This window comes from Sprattus sprattus (assembly GCF_963457725.1).
Source record: "Sprattus sprattus genome assembly, chromosome: 8".
NCBI classification, from domain to species: Eukaryota; Metazoa; Chordata; class Actinopteri; order Clupeiformes; family Clupeidae; genus Sprattus; species Sprattus sprattus.
Window position 1 is genome coordinate 27,843,576 of NC_137927.1, and position 18,721 is coordinate 27,862,296.

At 44.4% G+C, this 18,721-nt stretch overlaps 1 protein-coding gene across 1 annotated transcript; it reads right to left on the reverse strand.

The window, feature by feature from the left end:
* Nucleotides 1–8,934: 8,934 nt before the first annotated feature.
* LOC308369538 (glypican-6-like) lies at nucleotides 8,935–18,154 on the reverse strand. Its single transcript, XM_080844019.1, has 10 exons — nucleotides 17,614–18,154; nucleotides 13,957–14,115; nucleotides 13,234–13,368; nucleotides 12,879–13,054; nucleotides 12,318–12,398; nucleotides 11,643–11,808; nucleotides 11,106–11,236; nucleotides 10,058–10,201; nucleotides 9,555–9,691; nucleotides 8,935–9,257 (listed from the first exon to the last, which is right to left on the reverse strand). The coding sequence occupies exons 1-10, from the start codon at nucleotides 17,783–17,785 to the stop codon at nucleotides 9,098–9,100; spliced, it is 1,461 nt and encodes a 486-aa protein (XP_080700145.1). The 5' UTR covers nucleotides 17,786–18,154; the 3' UTR covers nucleotides 8,935–9,097.
* Nucleotides 18,155–18,721: the final 567 nt, after the last annotated feature.

Below are 18,721 nucleotides of genomic sequence, written 5' to 3' on the forward strand. Positions count from 1 at the left end.
CTTAGCTTCCTCACATTGAAAGGTGCCCAGTGTCTACACCCACGCCCCTGTACCGTTAGCCTGAAATCGTCAGACGGACACTTAAGGACAAAACAAATGCTCCCCCAATGATACGTCCGAACAAGATGCAGAACAATGACTAGCAAGTGGTTGTTTTAACGAGACAGTAGAGTATATCCAGTGAGGTGGGCAACCGTTGGATCTTCCATTTGTTTAAACAAATTAAGTCATATTCTTGTCCGCATCATTGCATAGCCTTGCCGAATACACCATACATCGACAAAGATTTCGGCAAAATTGTCCTTGAGTGGGTTGCTCCAAAAAGACGCTGTTGAGAAGTATTGTTCTTTGTCCTGTGCCGTGAGTGAACGAAACAGACTTGACTTGCGCTGGCCGTCAGCAGTCATCCCTCGCTTTTCGATCTGTGTCAGAACAATGAGACTCACAGCCACAGGACCGACACGGAGACAAGGGGGAGGTGTGGAGGGGTTTGGGGAGAGGGAGGAGGGAGGAGACGTGTAGCGCTGGGGTGGGGGCGCATTTGCTATAGGATAGCAGCCAGCCCATCCTCGAGATCCCCGTATAATTAGGCAATATACGCCTTACCCGAATTATAGCTCATGCATCCCATCAACAACAGCAGAATTTCTTTTTCACCCTTTTTCCTCAGTGTTTTTGTAAAGCCTGTTAATGGTGTGAAAACATGAATAATGTTTGTGAAGTGACGATTTGCTAGTTAAAATTCATGCTGACGGTGTGATTACCTTTCAAGAATTATTCATGGTTTCATTAGCATTTATAGACTGGGTTGGGCACCGACTGGCATAGGCTATCCTACTACTGTATTTCTTTTTTTATCCAAAATGTAGAACTATTAACTTAATCCTGATAAGGAATACAAATGTTCTTTCTTTTAATCTTACATTGCTCTGAATATTACTGCTGTTTGATGATGACCATAATTAAGTTGAATGTTGTACCTCAGGATGTCATGCCATAACAGGTCTGCTCCTTAAGCTAGGGTACACAAATCATTTAACATTATGAAAAAAGGGATGGCCCTTATTGGTCAATAAACATGGGCCAAATAAGTAACTAAGCTTGTAACAGTCCATGCATGTGGCTGTGTGCCTATGTGTGTGTGTGTGTGTGTGTGTGTGTGTGTGTGTGTGTGTGTGTGTGTGTGTGTGTGAAACAGATGATACATTCACCAGCTGCCTCCCTGGTCTTGATTGAAATACTTGCCATTATTGATCCAGCTAAGAAAAGGGGGCTTGAATGAATAGAGCATGTGTGTGTGTGTGTGTGTGTGTGTGTGTGTGTGTGTGTGTGTGTGTGTGTGTGTGTGTGTCTGTGTGTGTGTGTGTGACGGGTTTGGGGGTCATAGCCTATGCAGCATGTTAAATAACTTTAAACTGTATTTATGATCATTGACTATTGTGACGGACCGAGCCTCGGTTGCCGTCGAAATGTATGGGTTTGGCCCGAAAAGCTCAGAGACAGAGTGAGGGTTCATATAGAATGTTTTAATGGGGTTCAAAATACCCAGAAGAACTGCTAAGCCTCTCAACATAAACAGAGGACAAAAAGCAACAGTCTTCAACAGTCTCACCTGGCTCAGCCTCTAAATGGGGTAGCATCAGCAGTAAAACAGGTCCACATAAATGCACATACCTCACAACAAGACTTGACTAACCTAACAAGACAAACCAAGGAACATACTGTATACATATGGCGGCCAGCACCATTTCTACACACGGCGGGGGGGGACACAAAAACTAAACAATACCCAATAACAAGACAGACCCAGAGACATAAACATAGCATTTCTCCACAATTATAAACAAAAGAATTCACAATGTAATAAATAATGTCTCTAAAGGTATGTCAAACCAACCACCTTGTCCAGGTGTTCTGGCCCAGACCATTTTAAGTTCCCCTCCTGCCAGTCTAGGCAATTAGCTGTTTCCATGAGGTGGATCCAATTGTAATCAGTGGTGTGAGTGTTTGTGTATGCGTGTGAGTGCAAACCATGTGTTTTGGGTGCGCTTGTGGTTGCAAATATGGGGCAGAAGTGTGCAGTTAATGTGCGGTCGCACCACGACCGTCACAACTATGTAAAAAAGAAAACAAGTTGTCAATCATGCAGACTAAATACTTGAGCTGTATGTGTTATTACTTTTATGAAGGCTGTATAAATGTTCTCCAATTGAATGTCTGACAGAAGATGCAGTCTAGAAGATTTAGGCCTTTAGGCTATTTAGAAAGGATTAAAGCTTTAAAAAAATAAGTACAAATTGTTTTCTCAGAGATCAGAGGAGAGTGTTTTGAGGGGATGAGTTTAAACCAGCAGAATAGTCTTTAAGAATATAGTTGTGCCAGTGAAAGTGGAACTTTAGAAAGATCCTACACAGAGTTGTAGAGTCAATACATTAGCTGTGTCTATTACCAAGCACTTAACGAAGTACCCTAGAATACAGTGCACTGCAATAAAGTGCACTGCAATACAGTGCACTTACATCTGTAGTGCGTTCTGTTGCTGATTGTTGTCTCAAGTGAAGTGTTGTCTCAAATGGAACACTGAGGGACGCAAATGTGTGAGCCTTTTACCCATAAGTCTGTGCGCTAGCTTCCTACGGCCAACTGGAAATTTTAAACAAAGATGACGGACCAATCTCCGCTAACGGGCGTGTTTTTTTATATGTAAATACACATCTTTTGGCGTTTTCTCGCTTAGATTTTTCAAAAGTTACCGAGAAATAGACATTGTACTATCAGATAACACAGTAATTGTAACCAGCAATAATGGTTGAAGTGATTTGCGAGGCGTCAGTCAAACTGAAAAGCTGCCGAAGGGCTCCTCCTCTTCCACTACATAGCCAAGATGGCGCCTGTTTAGGCCTAGTAGTGTCCCTCATTTTACACTGCATTTTTTTACCGTTTGCAGTGCGCCATCCGGGTTCTTTCAGTGCCTTAAATTCTGCTGGTTCTGTCAGTGTGAACACCCTAAGCACTGAAAGTCAGTGCTTGAAGGGCACAAGTGCGCGGTAGTAGAAGTGATTTTGAGGTTCAACTCAAATCCAAGAGGAAGATGAAACAGACAGTGGCCCACGGAACATTGGTCTGTAGACACACACACACACAGACATGCACACCACACACGCACGCACGCACGCACACACACACACACACACACACACTCTTGCACCAAAGCCTTTGTTGCTGCGAGCTGTAATGTTTGAGTTTTTTACATTTTCATTCTCTCCTCAATTCTCCAGCCACCCAAGAGACCCAGACGAAACGTGTCAGACCAGTCAAGCTCGAGCGTGACGCCTCCGGCTAGCAGTCCCTCCCCTGTGCAGAAGGGGCCCATACGTAGCAGCCGGCAGCGGAGAGGGAAGGAAGGGGGAGAGGGGGAGAGAGGAGAGGAGCCCTCCGCTGATGGGAGCCTGTACAAGGCCGTCAAGTCTGGCCGCAGTGCTCTGCCGGTAAGAAAGAGCAGGAGGGAGGGAGAGAGAGAAAAGGAGAATAAAGAGAGAAAGAAAAGAAAAGAAATAGGAGAGGTGCAGGAGAGGGGGAGGAGATGGAGGTAGGGAAATTGAGGAAGAAAGATGGGATTGGAAAGGGGGTGAGGGTATAGGCAGGATGGAGAAAGACTAGAGATGAGACCATTTCAGGTCCAGGTTCTCTTTCTTTAGATTTTTTTTCTTTGGAAGCTGCATTGATTATTCTATTCCCCCCACCATGATGCTGAAGTGAGTTGTCCAGTGGTGATGGGGGGTGGGGTGGGATGGGGGGTGGGATGAGACATAGACACATGAAAGATGAACGCTGACAGACAGGGGAAGCGCATCATTCATCCCGTGGAGGGGGTAATGAGGGGGTGAGGACGAGGATGAATGAAAGGCTAAACGGAGTAGATGAGGGAGGGGGGAGGAGGGTGTTGAAATGGGAGTCCCTGACCTCGGTGCATCTCCCTCGATGTGATGGCGAAAAACATAACCTTGAGTGGCGCATCCTCTCATTGGCTGCCCCCTCACAGACAGTGGTCTCTGAGTGGCTGGAGGGCTACAAACAGGACCAGGAGGCGGGACTTCTGGAGCTCATCAACTTTCTGGTGCAGTGCTGCGGATGCAAAGGTGAGAGGTCACAGCAGCAGGGGGTGCGTGAGAGCATGTTTAGCTCAAGGGGGGGGGGGGTATAATTGAGGTCGAAGGTCAAGGGAATGGCGCTTTGACTCGTCTTTAAGAGTCATTGATCGGCCCAGGGCCTCAGTTGATCCCTGTGATGGTAGGACCCCCCAGCTTAAGGGAAGGCTCAAACCAGGAAGCAAAATCTGCAACACTTTGCTCATCTGTTACTACCATGCACTGCATAGACAAATAAGCGCACATACTTTCAACCACACATACAAAGGCTAAGTAAAGTGAAAATATTTGCCTTGCATAAATGTGTTTTTTCCGTTTTCTGTTTTGTCCGTGTCTTGATAATGTGATGTTTGGACAACAAAGGCTTTGCCCAGATATTTAGCATATGGGGGTGGATCAGGGCTGCAGATTTGTTTGGAAGATTAAATTCAATTCAATTCAAGTAAATTAAATTAGCTACTCTTAACCTCCGTTTTGACCCATAGGTGTAGTTAGCAAAGAGATGCTAACCAGCATGGACAATAGTGATATTATTTGCCAGCTGACCAAAGAGTTCAAAGAGGTAAGTGCTGTGTCCAGATGGTCTGTTTTAGCCAATCTCTGTTGTAGATGCAATACTCTGTCACGCTCTCTCCCCCTGTCATTTCCATGTTTCCCTCTGTCTCTAGGGACCTTCATTCTGACCCACCCCAACCCTCTTCTTCAATATCCATATCCTCTCCTCTCTCCATATCTTTATCTCTCTTCATTCCAACAAGCGTTGTTGGATTCACTGAAATATATGTCAAGATATCAAATCGATCATTAAATGTTCAGAAATTAACTAAAATTACTCTTTCTGTCTCTCTCTCTCTTCCTCCCCTCCTTTCACTCCCTCTCTCTACCTCTCTCTCTCCCTCCCGCTGTCTCTATCCTTTCCTCCTTCATCTCTCTCTCCCTCTCTCTCTAACTCTCTCGCTCTCTCTCTCCCTCCCACTGTGGCTGTACTGTCCTCCTTCATCTCTCTCTCCCTCTCTCTCTCTCTCTCTCTCTCTCTCCCGCTGTGTCTGTCCTGTCCTCCTTCATCTCTCTCTCTCACTCTCTCTATCTCTCCCTCGCTCTCTCTCTCTCTCTATCTCTCCCTCCCGCTGTCTCTGTCCTGTCCTCCTTCATCTCTCGTCTCCTCCGTCTCCAGGACTCGTCGGCGTACCCTATTTCGTCGGTGGGCCCCCAGTGGCGCCGCTTCCGTGAGAGCCTGTGTGAGTTTGTGGCCCAGCTGGTGAGGCGCTGTAACTGTAACTGCTATTCAGTACCTGCTAGGGCAATGCAAGCACCCCATGTGTCATGCCAACCAAGCACTCCGAGTTCCCCTGACAACTAGACACACAGGCAGGTCTGAAATGATGACCTGATGCTGGTTTACTGGGAAACTTCTCTGAAGTTTGAACTTGCAGAGGCTGTTTGTGTACCTCCACAGAATTTAATATCATGTACTTATGTCGAGGGAGTTTATTTCAAAAGGTTTTAAAGAATGTAAAAATTACTTGTGAATTGTGAATCTGATGAATAATTTATTATATGGTTATGTGGTTTCCTGCTTTAAAAGCTAAAAATATACTCTTACAAAAATATAGATTTGTGATGCCATAAAGCATCAGAATTAGTAAAATTGGTGTGAAAATGACTCTGATGTCCTAGTGCTCTGATTGATGAGGCATTGATTGTTAATTAGCCTGTATCAGAGAGCTGATGATGTGGTGCTCTTCACACTGTGTGTGGTAATTAGTGAGGCTGCTTCAGGTACAGAGCCTCTCCCCTCTGAGCTCCAACCCATCCCTAATGCAGGCACTGCATTGGTTAGTGCTGAGAGGTTACTTAGGGGTCATCTTTCTTCACTCAATAAGATGACCAGCCTTCAGAAAGCCATTCACACTAATTTCTGCTCTGGACTTAACTGGGGGTGATTGATGAGTGTGGGTGGATGAATTTGCGTGGTTGTTGAAGTTGTGTGGATGTGTCCTTTCTTTGTTTATTTGTTATTGTGCTTCTGTCTTTTTAATTGTTTATACATTTTGTGTGTCTGCAAGTGTTAATTTTCTTTACAAAAGAGAGTAACACGGGTAACCAACTCATTTCAATGTCAGTAATTGTAACTGCGTCGCTTGATTTAAAAAAAAAAAATACCTCTTTATGCTTGTTACCGCTAAAAGTAGTGGAATTACGGTAATGCGTTACTTTGTGCTAAATGATTGATTGTAACTGTGTACCTTTGTGCTTGTGTGTGTGTGTGTGTGTGCCTGGTCTCGGTTGGTGGAGCGATTTTCCCCCCTACTCAATCCCCAGTACCAGTTCAGTGAGGACTACCTGGAGTGTGTCAGCAAACATGAGGAACAGCTTCAGCCTTTTGGAGACGTCCCTCCTAAGCTCCGCATACAGTTGTGTCACAAACATCTTTTTTCTGATGATGAATAAATGAGAGTAGGTGTGTGTGTGTGTGTGCGTACATGTTGATTCTGTTCTTTCAGACTGTGTCCCTCCCTCTCTCCCCATCCCTCCCTCTCTCACCCCCTTCCTCTCTCTCGCCCGGGGCGTAATTCCATGTAGAACCGCCACTGGTGACCAGAGAGTTGGGTAGGCTGTGTCCTTGTTAACCCAGGCCCGACCTCAGATATGGTTGGCCCAGTCTCCTCAGACTCAGCTTAAACAAGTTAAAAAAAAAACACAAGACATATTACACATCATAGAGACAAATACAGGTCAGTTTTGTGCATTGTTTAGTGCAATGATAGCTCTTGGATAGAAGCTGTTTCTCAGCCTGTCTGTTTTTGCTTTGATGGTCCGAAAGCGCCTCCCTGAGGGCAACAGTTCTAATAGGTGGTGACCAGGGTGTGTTGAGTCTCTGAAGATGCTGTGGGCCTTCCTGAGGCAGCGTGTTTTATATATGTCTTCCAGAGGTGGAAGAGAGCATATTGCAGGGGATTTTGGCACAATTTTTTAGCCCGCTACCCACACATTTAGCTGTGTTGCTCATTCCACGAATGCACGACCCTTACAAGTTGTACCTCGTTGTAAAGGTGACTAATCAGGCTTTCCAACGATGTAAAATACAATACCAATTGGCATTATTGAATCGGCCAATTGGCATTATTATAATCGGCCGAAAAAACGTTTCCGAACTTAGTGTAGTGAGCTGAGCGGTTCTTCCTCAGGTTCTCTGGTGCTTGCGTATGCACATAATGGCATGATTTATTTTCCAGCTCATGGTTCCTGCTTTGAAGTGCACAGCCTTCCACCTCCTGTGGGAGAGAAGAAAGATCTCAGACTTTGACTCGCCCACCACAGACAAGGTTTCTTCTCCTCCAGACTTGGATCATTTTCTCTCGCTCCCTCCCTCGCACTCTCTTTCTCTCTCTCACTTGCACCTATGATTAACTCACAGCTCCTACGTACTCCTCTATTTCTGACGCAAACAGAGCGAGGGTGAGAAGTATCTGCAGCAGTGTTTCCTCTCTCTCTCTCTCTCTCTCTTTCTAACAAGTTATTTTCGTCCTTTTCTTTTCTGATGTGTGCTGCTGGTCAGGCGGAGGTGAAGAGATTGAGGAAGGAGGTTCGCTCGTTCTGTATTGTGTGCCAGAGTTGTCTCTCTCTCGGAAACGCTCAAGTCAGGGACCAGGTGAGTCCCCACAGTACTGACCAGGTTACACCCACCCACCCACACACACACACTAACACGAACAAACACACAACACATAGGTACTAATCTTTTTTCGCATGTCTATGTCAGTGGTTCTCAAAGTGTGTGGGACTCGAACAGAAATGAATGGAATACAGACATTTGATTGGCTAGCTTCGCAGGCATGTATCAGTACCTTCAAAGTCACTACAAAGTTGCAAATGCCAGTCATTGACTCACTTAACCCCCCCCCCCCTTTCCTCCTCATGTCCCCTCCCTTTTCTCTTTCCGTGTCTTTTCTACAACCTTGTCTGTCTCTTTTCTTCCTCTTTTGTCCTACCTTCTGTCTATGTATGTATCTATCTTTCTCTCTCTCTCTATCAGTATCTCCTCTCCCTCCTTTTTCTGCCTCTTCCCACCTCCTCTTCTCTCTTCCTCCTCTTTCTGTCTCTCCCCACCTCCTCTTCTCTCTCTCCACCTGTCTTCTCCTACTTTTTTATCTATGAATCTTTCTCTCCATCATTATCTCCTCTCCCTCGTCTTTCTGTCTCTCCCCACCTCCTCCTCTTCTCTCTCTCGCTCTCTCCCTCTGTCTCAGGCCTTCATGCTGTTGTGTGATGTGCTGACGGTGTTCAGTGTGGGCTCAGTGAAGGGGAGGACCTGGCTGAAAGCTCTGGCCCTGGTGCCAGAATCACCTCACTAAAATGAGACGTATTATTCTGTTACATTATTAGTTGGTTATTTTTTTTAATAGTCGTAGCTGCAAGGAGGGGAACGTTGAGAAAGCAGAGGATGCATTCAAATTCAAAAACCCTGTTGTTGTTTATCAGTTACTTTGTGTTTGCCATGGCTGTGAGGAGGACAATCTGGAGCAGGAAGGGCACACGTCCCAACTACAAAACCTGAACCTCAGCCGTCACATTACATGCTGTTAGATAAATTACATTAAGACGTTAATATTAATGAGACAGAGACTAGCAATCAGAATTTCAGCACTTTATCTCTTGCAAAAGAGGGAGAGTGTCACAACCAAATATCATGAACAAACTCCAAAGAAAAGCTGGGCGCAGCCAGCCTTTATGTGAGTATAAAAATCATGTTACATGAGCAGACAAGCAGCGTTATTTTCCCATCCCATCACTACAGAAGTTACAGCAGTGACATCAGAACATGACACACAGAACATGACACACAGATCATGTCCTTGAAAGAAGAACGGTATGCATGACTATCAGTAGAAAAACAGGTGTTTTTTTTGAACAGCTCTACGCCGCCTCGACATCTTCAAGTACTACAACTAGGTGGCAGAAGAGGAGGCTTGCTTCAGGACGTTGGTGGCCACGCGGAGCTCCATAATGAGCTCACGGGTCCCGATGTCTGGCTGGGCGATGTCCACTTTCACCTCCGGGTTGTTGATCTGACTGACCAGGCCATCTCCTGTCACGTCCGACAAATACCTGACACGCAGAAAACACAAACCCACAGTTGAGCTGTGATGGTGGATATGGATGCTGTTGTCACATTGACCTGTTTCTGTTATTTAGTTAGACTCATCCATGTTTACTCTAAGGATCCATGAAACAAATGTTGCATTGGTGAATATACAAGCTGGTTTCTTTCCAAAAAGTGCTAACAAATACTTTTATACACAATAACAGCACACACATACACCACACACACTTTTTGGCTGATAGTAGTGAAACCGAACCAAATCCAAGTGAAATTGAACTCTTTGCTCTCCACCTAAGACTCACCGTCCGCGATTTTGTCCGTTCCAGCAGCGGTCCTCGTTGGTAACATTTGCGGCTATTTTGTCGTCATTGCAGATGGTGTGAGGCAGAGACACCCAGAAGCCCTTCATGGGGTGCAAGCCCTCCTTCAGATCTGACACCTGGAATTGGCACACACACACATGCCAAAAATCACCTGAGCATGCAGGTTTTATTCACTTTTTGCAGTGTGCTTTGAAGGTAACTAGTTTTTGTATCATCCTCAAAATTCTAAATTAGTTATTAAGTTAGCAAGTCTAGCTTTTATCAGCTCCAACTTCGCTGTGGTTTGTGTTTGCAAGGCTGTTGGTTGTCAGCTAGTTAACTAGCTAGTTTCACACAACCACTCCTTATTGCCGGGTTACATAGGCATCCGTAATAAAAAATGCAAGACTTTATCAATTTTCCTTTTTCTTCTGCCATTTCAAAGGTTTTAGCATCACTAGCATACCACACTTGATTCCCCCCCTTCACACCCATGTGTTTACCAGGCGGTCGAGGTTGGTGCCTGCGGCAGTGGTGGGCTTCTCCTCTGGGCTGTTTCTGACCAGTCTTCGGTTTCCGCGCTGTTCCTTGGGGGGACGCTTGGATTTTTTCGGGGCAGACTGGGGCCTGCCACATTTCTGGATGACCTGTGGCAAAGAAACGTTTCACTGAATGTAAGCATTTTCATAAGAACACAGTAAAATACAACGTCTTCCCGAAAACACGTCTCTAAAGATCTAGGAGATCATTGCATAAGACAAGCCTCATATCAGGACATAGTAATATCCCAACACTGTAATCCTAGCTGTTTAAAATACTGCGCGCTGTCACTTAGCCAAAGCTAATTAAAATGGCTGATGAATGAGTCAGTGTACATCATTAGCGTCAGCCTGCTCTAAAAGTGAGTGTTCCGCTGGGAAATGTGTGAACGTCAGTGATTATTAAAGGAATCCAGTGAAGGATGTGAGCCTTGAGAGTGCCCTATAGAGTGATCCCCGAAAGAGTATTATACAGTGGAGTCAGCGTGTTGGCTTGGTGCCCCATTAACTGTGGGTTTGGCCCAAAAATGAATTTGTATGATGTTGAAAGACTTGTGCACCCAGCATTGATATGGAATGTTTAGGGACATTAGCCGTACACTATTGGGCAAATACAGGCGTGTTAGTGCTCGCCAAGGCCAGTTGAGTTTCCACTGTCGCATCCGAGGCTTGATCGTGCCACTAGGCTGACGGGCTGGGGCTTTGGGCCCGCTGACTACCCTTGGGCCAAGCAGGGCTCACTGGTGTTTAAGCTATCAAGGTGAATGGCGGGGTTAACAGAGTCAGGTAAGAGAGGTTCTGTGCCAAAGAAAGATAACTAGTCACTATCAAAAAACCTACACGTTACCAAATAACCGTCAGGCCATAAGCCCTAGCCCTAGCTCGCACTGGCCCGGTAGTGGAATCACAGCTGTTCACTTCATTTTCATATCCCTAACAGATATTTGTTCAAATATGTTAAAGGCTTTTTAACTGCCAAAGCCCCCTCCTCTCTACCAGTGTGCTGCCTTGCCTTGGCGGAGAAGATGACGCTGTTCTCCTGCATGTTCATGATCCCCTCTGACACCTTGAAAGCAATGGAGTCAACAGCCAGCTCCATGTTGAAGGGACCTCCCAGCTTATCAGCTACCACCACCAGCGCATCTGTCACCGGGAGAGCAATGGGGAGTGAGGGGGAGGGGGGGAGGGAGGAGGAGGAAGAAGGTAAGCATAGATAGACAGATAGGTGCAGAGAGAGAGATAGAAAAATGAGAAGAGATATAGAGATAGGAGTTTAGGAAGAGAGAGAGAGAGAGAGACAGAGAGAGAGAGATAGACAGAGGAAAGATAGAGACAAGAAGACAGATAAAGAGAGCAGAAAGAAAAAGGAAGCAAGAAAAAAAGGCAGAAAGAGAGATAAATAGATAGAAAGTTTAGACTTCTGATCATGATTTAACAGTTTAGTTTGGCTTATTTAGATTCCATGGTTACTGTTTATGGGATTCATGCCATGCATAACATATGAGTGTCTGGATCTGGAGGCAGACCACACCCACTTTTTCTCTCTTACCAATAAAATTGTTCCATTCCGAATCCAAGTCAGCCTGATTGGCCAGGCAACCCTTCAGCACATTAAGGCACAGCGAGTGGCAGGGCTTGAGGGCGGGGATCCCACGACACAGAGGGCAGTACCACTGGCGCATCAGGGCACGGACACATTCAGATCCAACGTTCAACTACAGAGACAGAGAGAGAGAGGGATACAGAGAGACAGAGAGAGAGAGAGACAGAGAAAGAGAGAGAAAGAGAGACAAAGAGAAAGAGAGAGACAGAGAGAGAGAGGGAGAGAGAGATAGAGAGAGACTTTGACTTTTAAAACCTCTTTATTCAACCATTATATGGATCAAGGACACCTTAAACAGGCTACTGTATAACCCCACAACCCAACTACACCAACATCATGTATGTGAACACATATCAGCTATTAAATATCAAGCTACCATCATCCACTACTAAAATCAGATCATTATTAATGAGACAGACAGAGAGGGACAGGGACAGGGCAAGAGAGACAGAAAGAAAAGAGAGAGCAAGGGAGAGACTGACAGAAAAGACAGTGAGCAAAAGGGAGAGGGAGACAGGGAAAAGAGAGTTTGGGGGGTGAGATTCATGCTTGTCACAAAGATGAGGTGCCACCGTGTCCTCGTAAAAGCTTCATAAATACTTTAACAGCGACGCTACAAACCTTCACTGCTTTGCTCACGATGTCACGACCAGTGGCGAGGCCTTGGACAAGCGCTCTGGCTGCTATGAAAGCACTGGACGTCTAGAGACAGAATTAAAGCAACCAAGCAAGAAAGAAAAAGGACGAGGGTTGAAGTGTGAGAGAGAAAAAAGAAGGAATTCTTGTTACCATTGTGAAGCGTTGAGAGAGCATTAAGGCAGCACATTTCCTTCTGAAAGGAAGCAGGCTGAAGGTGTTTTATCATACGTTTATTATGCAGCCTGGCACCACTGAGTCACCCTCCTAACACATTTCAGCGGGAGGATTTACAATCGTCTGTCGACACAAATATGCACTCGGCTTTGGAATTACATGCCTTCAAAGTCAGCAAATCTGATGGGATTCCTATTGAGATGAATTCCACTGGGATATGTATACAAGCGCTTTGAGTATTGAGGAACAGCTCTATACTGGTTTTACCATTCAGTTATTCATCGTCAGAAAAAATATATTTGTGACACACCTGTATGCACCACACACACACTGACACACACACACACACATACACACACACACACACACCTGTATGCGGAGCTTAGGAGGGACGTCTCCGAAAGGCTGAAGCTGTTCCGCATGTTTGCTGACACACTCCAGGTAGTCCTCACTGTACTGGTACTGGGAATTGAGTAGGGGGAAAAGTCGCTCCACCAACCGAGACCAGAACTCAGCCAGAACCACCTCCACGCTCACAGTGCCCCCTGCAGGCAGGGCAAATTATTTAATTTAATTTATATTCATTTAGCAAGACACCTATGACTAACAGCACTAGTATTGTATGCATAATATCTGTATGTGTTCCTCTTGGGGAACTGAACTCATGAACATGGTGGTATCAGCACCTTGCTTTAGCAGGGAAGCTAGTGAAATATGTCCTTACCAGAGTAGTAGTGACGGAGTCCAACAAACAGGTTCTGGAAGACATTTAAATTCTGTGTGTAAAGGAGGCCGTAGATCTTGGTGAACATCTGGTTCATAGACTTTTCTGCCAGGTCAGTGAGCTCTCTGAAAAACTCTGGGATGAGGACACACCACATAATTACATATTACTGATTACTTTAAAGCAGCATAACGGATTAATTGCTAATCGCTACGAGATGCTAGCGAAGAAAACCTAGCGAAACCTCTTGAAATGTGCTCCCTCTGACACTATGACAAAGTAGTTAGTCAACATCTGTCCTAACACAGACAAACATCAAGCAAGTGCAAACCAGGGCAAAGCAAGACAGCAAATAAGCTACTTACTAGTTTGGCATACAGTATGGTATTGCAATGGCACGTAGGCGATTCTTCATATTAAATGTCATTGTAGCGGCCACATTTTTTTTTATAGCTGTTATTTTAAGGTAAAACTGCTTATCCTTACCCTAATCCTGAAGTACAATTACTGCATAATGCCACTTTAATGTATTACTGTCAATCTACTTAGAATCACCAGAATAAGACCTATTACATCAGGATTTCATTTAACATGCCTTGGTTTTGAGTCAAAGAAGTTATAGGTCTCATGTTGGTGATTGAGGTTTGATGTCAGTTAGTCAATCTGTTAGTTTGTTGCTGGCCATGAATTGGTATAAGGAGTGGCTGACTGCCGTCTCCTCACCATCAAACTTGCGGTGCCTCTCAGTGAAGGAGATGAGGAGGAACTGGCTGCTGTCGTTGACGGCGGACAGGAAGTCGCTCTCACTCTGACGAGAGAGTGTTTCCTCCATCAGGCTGGAGCAGCAGCTGTCGTCCTGGGAGCAAAGCTTCAGGTGTTCGCCTGAGCCAATGAGAGAAGAGACAGGGTAGACCAGCCAATCAACAAACAGATGAGATGAGTGGGAAAGGTATGAAAATACTAGGGCTGAACGATTTGGGAAAATAATCTAATTGCGATTCCCCCCACCCCCCCCCCCCCCCAATATTGCGATTGCAATTTTTTTTATCTTATCTTCTTTTTTTTCCCCATCAAAACATAATGAATGATTTGAATATGACCAACACAATATTAGATACATTTAGTGTAAAATATTCTTTCCCACATTTTTATTTAACTACTCATTAAAGAAACAAGAACAACAACTCAGTGGCTTTGCATTTAAGTCATTTAAACAAAGTCATTGTAAGTATAAACAGCATGCATGCACTTTTTAAACACTGTGTGCAAAATGTACCATTTTAAGATGTATTTATTTTTTAGACCACGTTGTAATTGCGGACGTTGCGATTAGAAAATCGTGTTTTTATCATATCACGGTTTTATCGCAAATGCAATCAAACGTTCAGCCCTAGAAAATATAATTTATTTGTTCATCACTGCGATAGATCATAAACAAAAATGACAGGTATTGATTTCTCATGAGACCTGAAACACCTCTGGTAGCCATACCAGGACATTTGGCTAGTGTCAGTTATTATAGGCTAAACCTAAAAGTAACAATGGAAAATGGATAAAACACTGTCAGTTCTTCACTGGAATATATGTGGAACATGACAAAATAGGATTAACCATTCTTGGTCCTAAGATTTCCAAAATTTGTATTTGTGTTGCGCTTTGCAACTGAAGGGATAATGTGCTCAACAACATTGCATTCCAAAACTTAATTTGGCATACTGTGTGTTATTGCAAGATAACACACCACCACAGCCGCCAAACTCCCCAAGCACACTCCTAACCGCACCCAATTACCCAGTAGGGCCCAGCAGATGTTTAAACACATTTTACTCCACTTAACTCTGTGACATATGGCAATATTAGTACTGTGGCTTCCGCTGAGGACCAACAGAACAGCTGCTTGATAAAAAAATCTGGTTTATTTCAGTGATAAAAAAAAAAACCTCAATGTGCAATACGTTTAAATAGACCTATTACATTGTGTTGTGGTTTGAGCATAATATGCTGGAGTACACCCAGGCTGCAAAATTAAAACATGCCAGCGTTCTGCAAATTGAGACCATTTTGTCTTCTTGTATTGGCTACATTCTCTTCTGAGAGACAAAAGGACCATATAGATTTTCTATGACAATGTCTTGGCAGACTTTGTGTAACTATATTAAACTAAACCATACATGATGGCAATGCACTGGCTGAAACATGCTAGTCTGAATTCTGTTCTCTTCCTCCTTTTGTTAGGCCCTCCTCATCCCTCTCTTCCATCTATAACCACCCCCCCCCCCCCCTCCCCTTTTCTCTCTCTCTCACCATCCCTCTCTCTGAGCCATCTGCTCCCCTGGCCCACGGGACACCAAGCCAAGACTCAGATGGAGATAACAATACACACACACACACACACACACACACACACATACGTACATGTTGTGCCCCCAGTTGCCTATCCGCCAGTGCAACCATGCCGTTGATGAAACTGCCAATAATGGGGTTGGTTTCTCTTGCGTTCCCAAACACCCGCTGCACCCACATAAACTTGTGAGAGTAACATAGATGACTGTATTCAAGTCAAGTCAAGTCAAGTGTACTTTATTGTCAAAAATCTATGTAACAGGGTTAGCACAGAAGTTTGAAATTGCGTTTGACCAGTCTCCAATGTGCAGTTTAAAACATTTAAATAATTATCTGGTGACAGAAGCCTAGGCTGTTAAACAAGTATTGTAGGAGCCAAATTAACCTTTATGTTTATTCTTATGCTATCTTTATTAGTATGTGCATGTGTGTGTATGTAAGAATGAATGATTCACTATGGCCATAGGTGTTTTTACCCCCATCTAGAGGACACCTGAACTTGACCTGAGAGGCTGAATGTGGAGCCCAAGGGGGAAAGGCCTTAAAGACTAGCAGCCAGAGCATCAGGGTGTGGCTGAGGAAGGCAACAGTTTTTTGAGCCTGTGCCAGGACGTTTGCAATGAGAACTGTGCTGTGCGAAAGACTCTTTAGTTTAATATCTTTTGTTTTATTTCCAACAACTTGTAATCCACCTTTCTGCAAAAAATAAACGGTCAAAGGGACCAACTGGACTCACCTCTACTCCTCATCTTTTCTACATGCATCAGAACTAAATCCAACTGACTGTGTTAGGTATAAGCATGACTTGTCTTAGGTATTGTCATGACTTGTTATGTATTCGCACCTGTTTGCCTCTAGGTCCCTGAGGGGGGCAGGTAAGATTGCAGCCGATCCCTCCCACCCGGGTCACAAACTCTTCGAGGTCCTCCCCTCCGGTAGAAAGCTGCGGTCCATTAGGACCAAAACCTCACGCCACAGAAACATCTTTTTCCCAGCTGCAGCTGGCCTTATTAACAAGGCCCGGGATCCCCACCTGTCTTGGACTCTTGTCCCGCCACCTCACCCCAAGTCTGAGTTATGTTAACTCACATTTCACTTCTTTACATTGCACAATGCACACTCATTTTTGCACTCCTGCCCTGCATTTTTTGCCTCATTTTACCTCTCACTTTACTTTTGTATATACACTCTTTTTTATATATCTGTTTCCATACTGTGTTATATCTGTAGTACTTATGTTATGTGTAGTACTTAGTGTGTTTCTATGTGTAGATAACCCTGTTTATCCATTGTGAAATTTAATATTTTTCTATGTTAAATGTGGTACAAAGGACCTTTAGTATTAGATATTACGAATTGTATTTTGTTGAACCAAAGACTTTTTTTTAATAAGTATGTTTATTGAGCATCAGCGATACAACTTGAGGACATAAGAGATAATAAACAATGCTCACAAGTTTCAAGTTTCAACGTGCCAGGAACCGTACTGGCTTCCAGCAAATGTTCCACCCTTCTAACTAGATCTGTGGAACACAATGTTCCTGGCTCCAGTTCAAAATTGTGTTTTCCAATTACTGATGTTTTTTTTTAGTTTTTTTTTTAGCTGTGCACATTCCTTGTTACTGCTACTAAATAAAAATAATGGATTGGTTTTATATGGATTATCTGGCGTAGGCTAATTGCCACTGTCTGTCACGGACCTGAACCTTATATAATTAGATTGGTTTCGGAATGTAAAGACGGGGAAAAATTGGGCAAAAAACTTGTAGACTATCACACTGTATCCCACAATACGATGGCAGGCAAAGTAGCTGTTAAGGGGCTAATTATGGGTATTATTCGACTTGTGGTCAACAGCACAAATACATCTCAACTAGCCTCTTTAGTAATTCTGCAAACAGAATTTCCTTGAAGTAACGTAACGGAAAGTTAAAGTAACTCTGTTACAGGATAGCCCACAAATTAAGCCCCGTCGTGCTGTGACACATGACAACAGTGTCAAAAACTCTGGGTTTCCCCCGTTGGCTTGAGTCTTACCAGATATCTGTGTCAGCGGGGCAGTGCTGAGGCTGTAACCCTTCTCTCCATACACCTGTCGTGTCTCGGTGCAACTCTGACCCGCCATGGCTGATCCCCAACTCCATGCCAGGACAGTCAACAAACACAGCGCCATGGGCGAACATCGATTCGGTGAAAACTGATGAACCATCTTAGCTGTCTCAGATTTAATGGGTGCCCAGTGACTACACCCACGCCCCAGTACCGTTAGCCTGAAATTGTCAATACGGACACTACAAAACAAATGCTTCCCTAATGATACGAATGAAAAAAAATGACTAGCAAGTGGTTGTTTAACGAGACAGTAGAGTATATCCAGTGAGGTGGGCAACCGTTAGATCTTCCATTTGTTTAAACAAATCAAGTCATATTCTTGTCCGCATCATTTCATAGCCTTGCCGAATACACCATTCATCGACAAAGATTTCGGAAAAATTGTCCTTAAGTGGGCTGCTCCAAAAAGACGCTGTTATTTTACTTTGTCCTGGCCCGTGAGTGAACGAACAAGTTTTGGCTTGCGCTTGCCGTCAGCAGTCATCCCTCTCTTTTCGATCTGTGTCAGAACAGCCACAGGGCCGACACGGAGACAAGGGGGAGATGTGGAGGGGTTTGGAGAGAGGGAGGTTGGGGTTTGGGGAGAGGGAGGTGTGTTGGGGTTTTGGGAGAGGGAGGAGGGAGGAGAGAGGAGAAGCAGTAGCGCTGGGGTTGGGGCGAATTTGGATAGCAGCAGCCCATCCTCGAGATCCCTATATAATTAGGTGATATACGCCTTACCCGAATTATAGCTCATGCATCCCATCAACACCAGAATTTCTCTTTCCACCTTTCCCTCAGTTTTTTTGTTAAGCGTGTTTATAAATAGTGTGAAAAAAATGAATGTAGCTACTAGTTACTGTGCAGATATGAAGTCACCAATCAGAAACCAACGTTAAGGGCAACTACAAGCTGTTAGCCAATCAGTACACAGGCCACATCAAGCTAGGAACTTTCTTCCCGCCTTTAGCTGCCTGAGGTAAACAGAGTCAGCAAGAGTGACGATCTTGTGTATGGAATGATCAAGTGTAGGCTGCCTTCACTAACCTTAGCT

Excerpts from the sequence above, each read along its gene's own strand:
- LOC308369538 (XM_080844019.1), bottom strand. The coding sequence starts at position 17,785 with ATGGTTCATCAGTTTTCACCGAATCGATGTTCGCCCATGGCGCTGTGT. Across the intron at positions 12,399-12,878 it reads CTCCTAAGCTCCGCATACAG|ACGTCCAGTGCTTTCATAGC; the intron begins GTGTGTGTGTGT and ends TTCTGTCTCTAG. Across the intron at positions 9,692-10,057 it reads GCACCAACCTCGACCGCCTG|GTGTCAGATCTGAAGGAGGG; the intron begins GTAAACACATGG and ends TGCCAATTCCAG.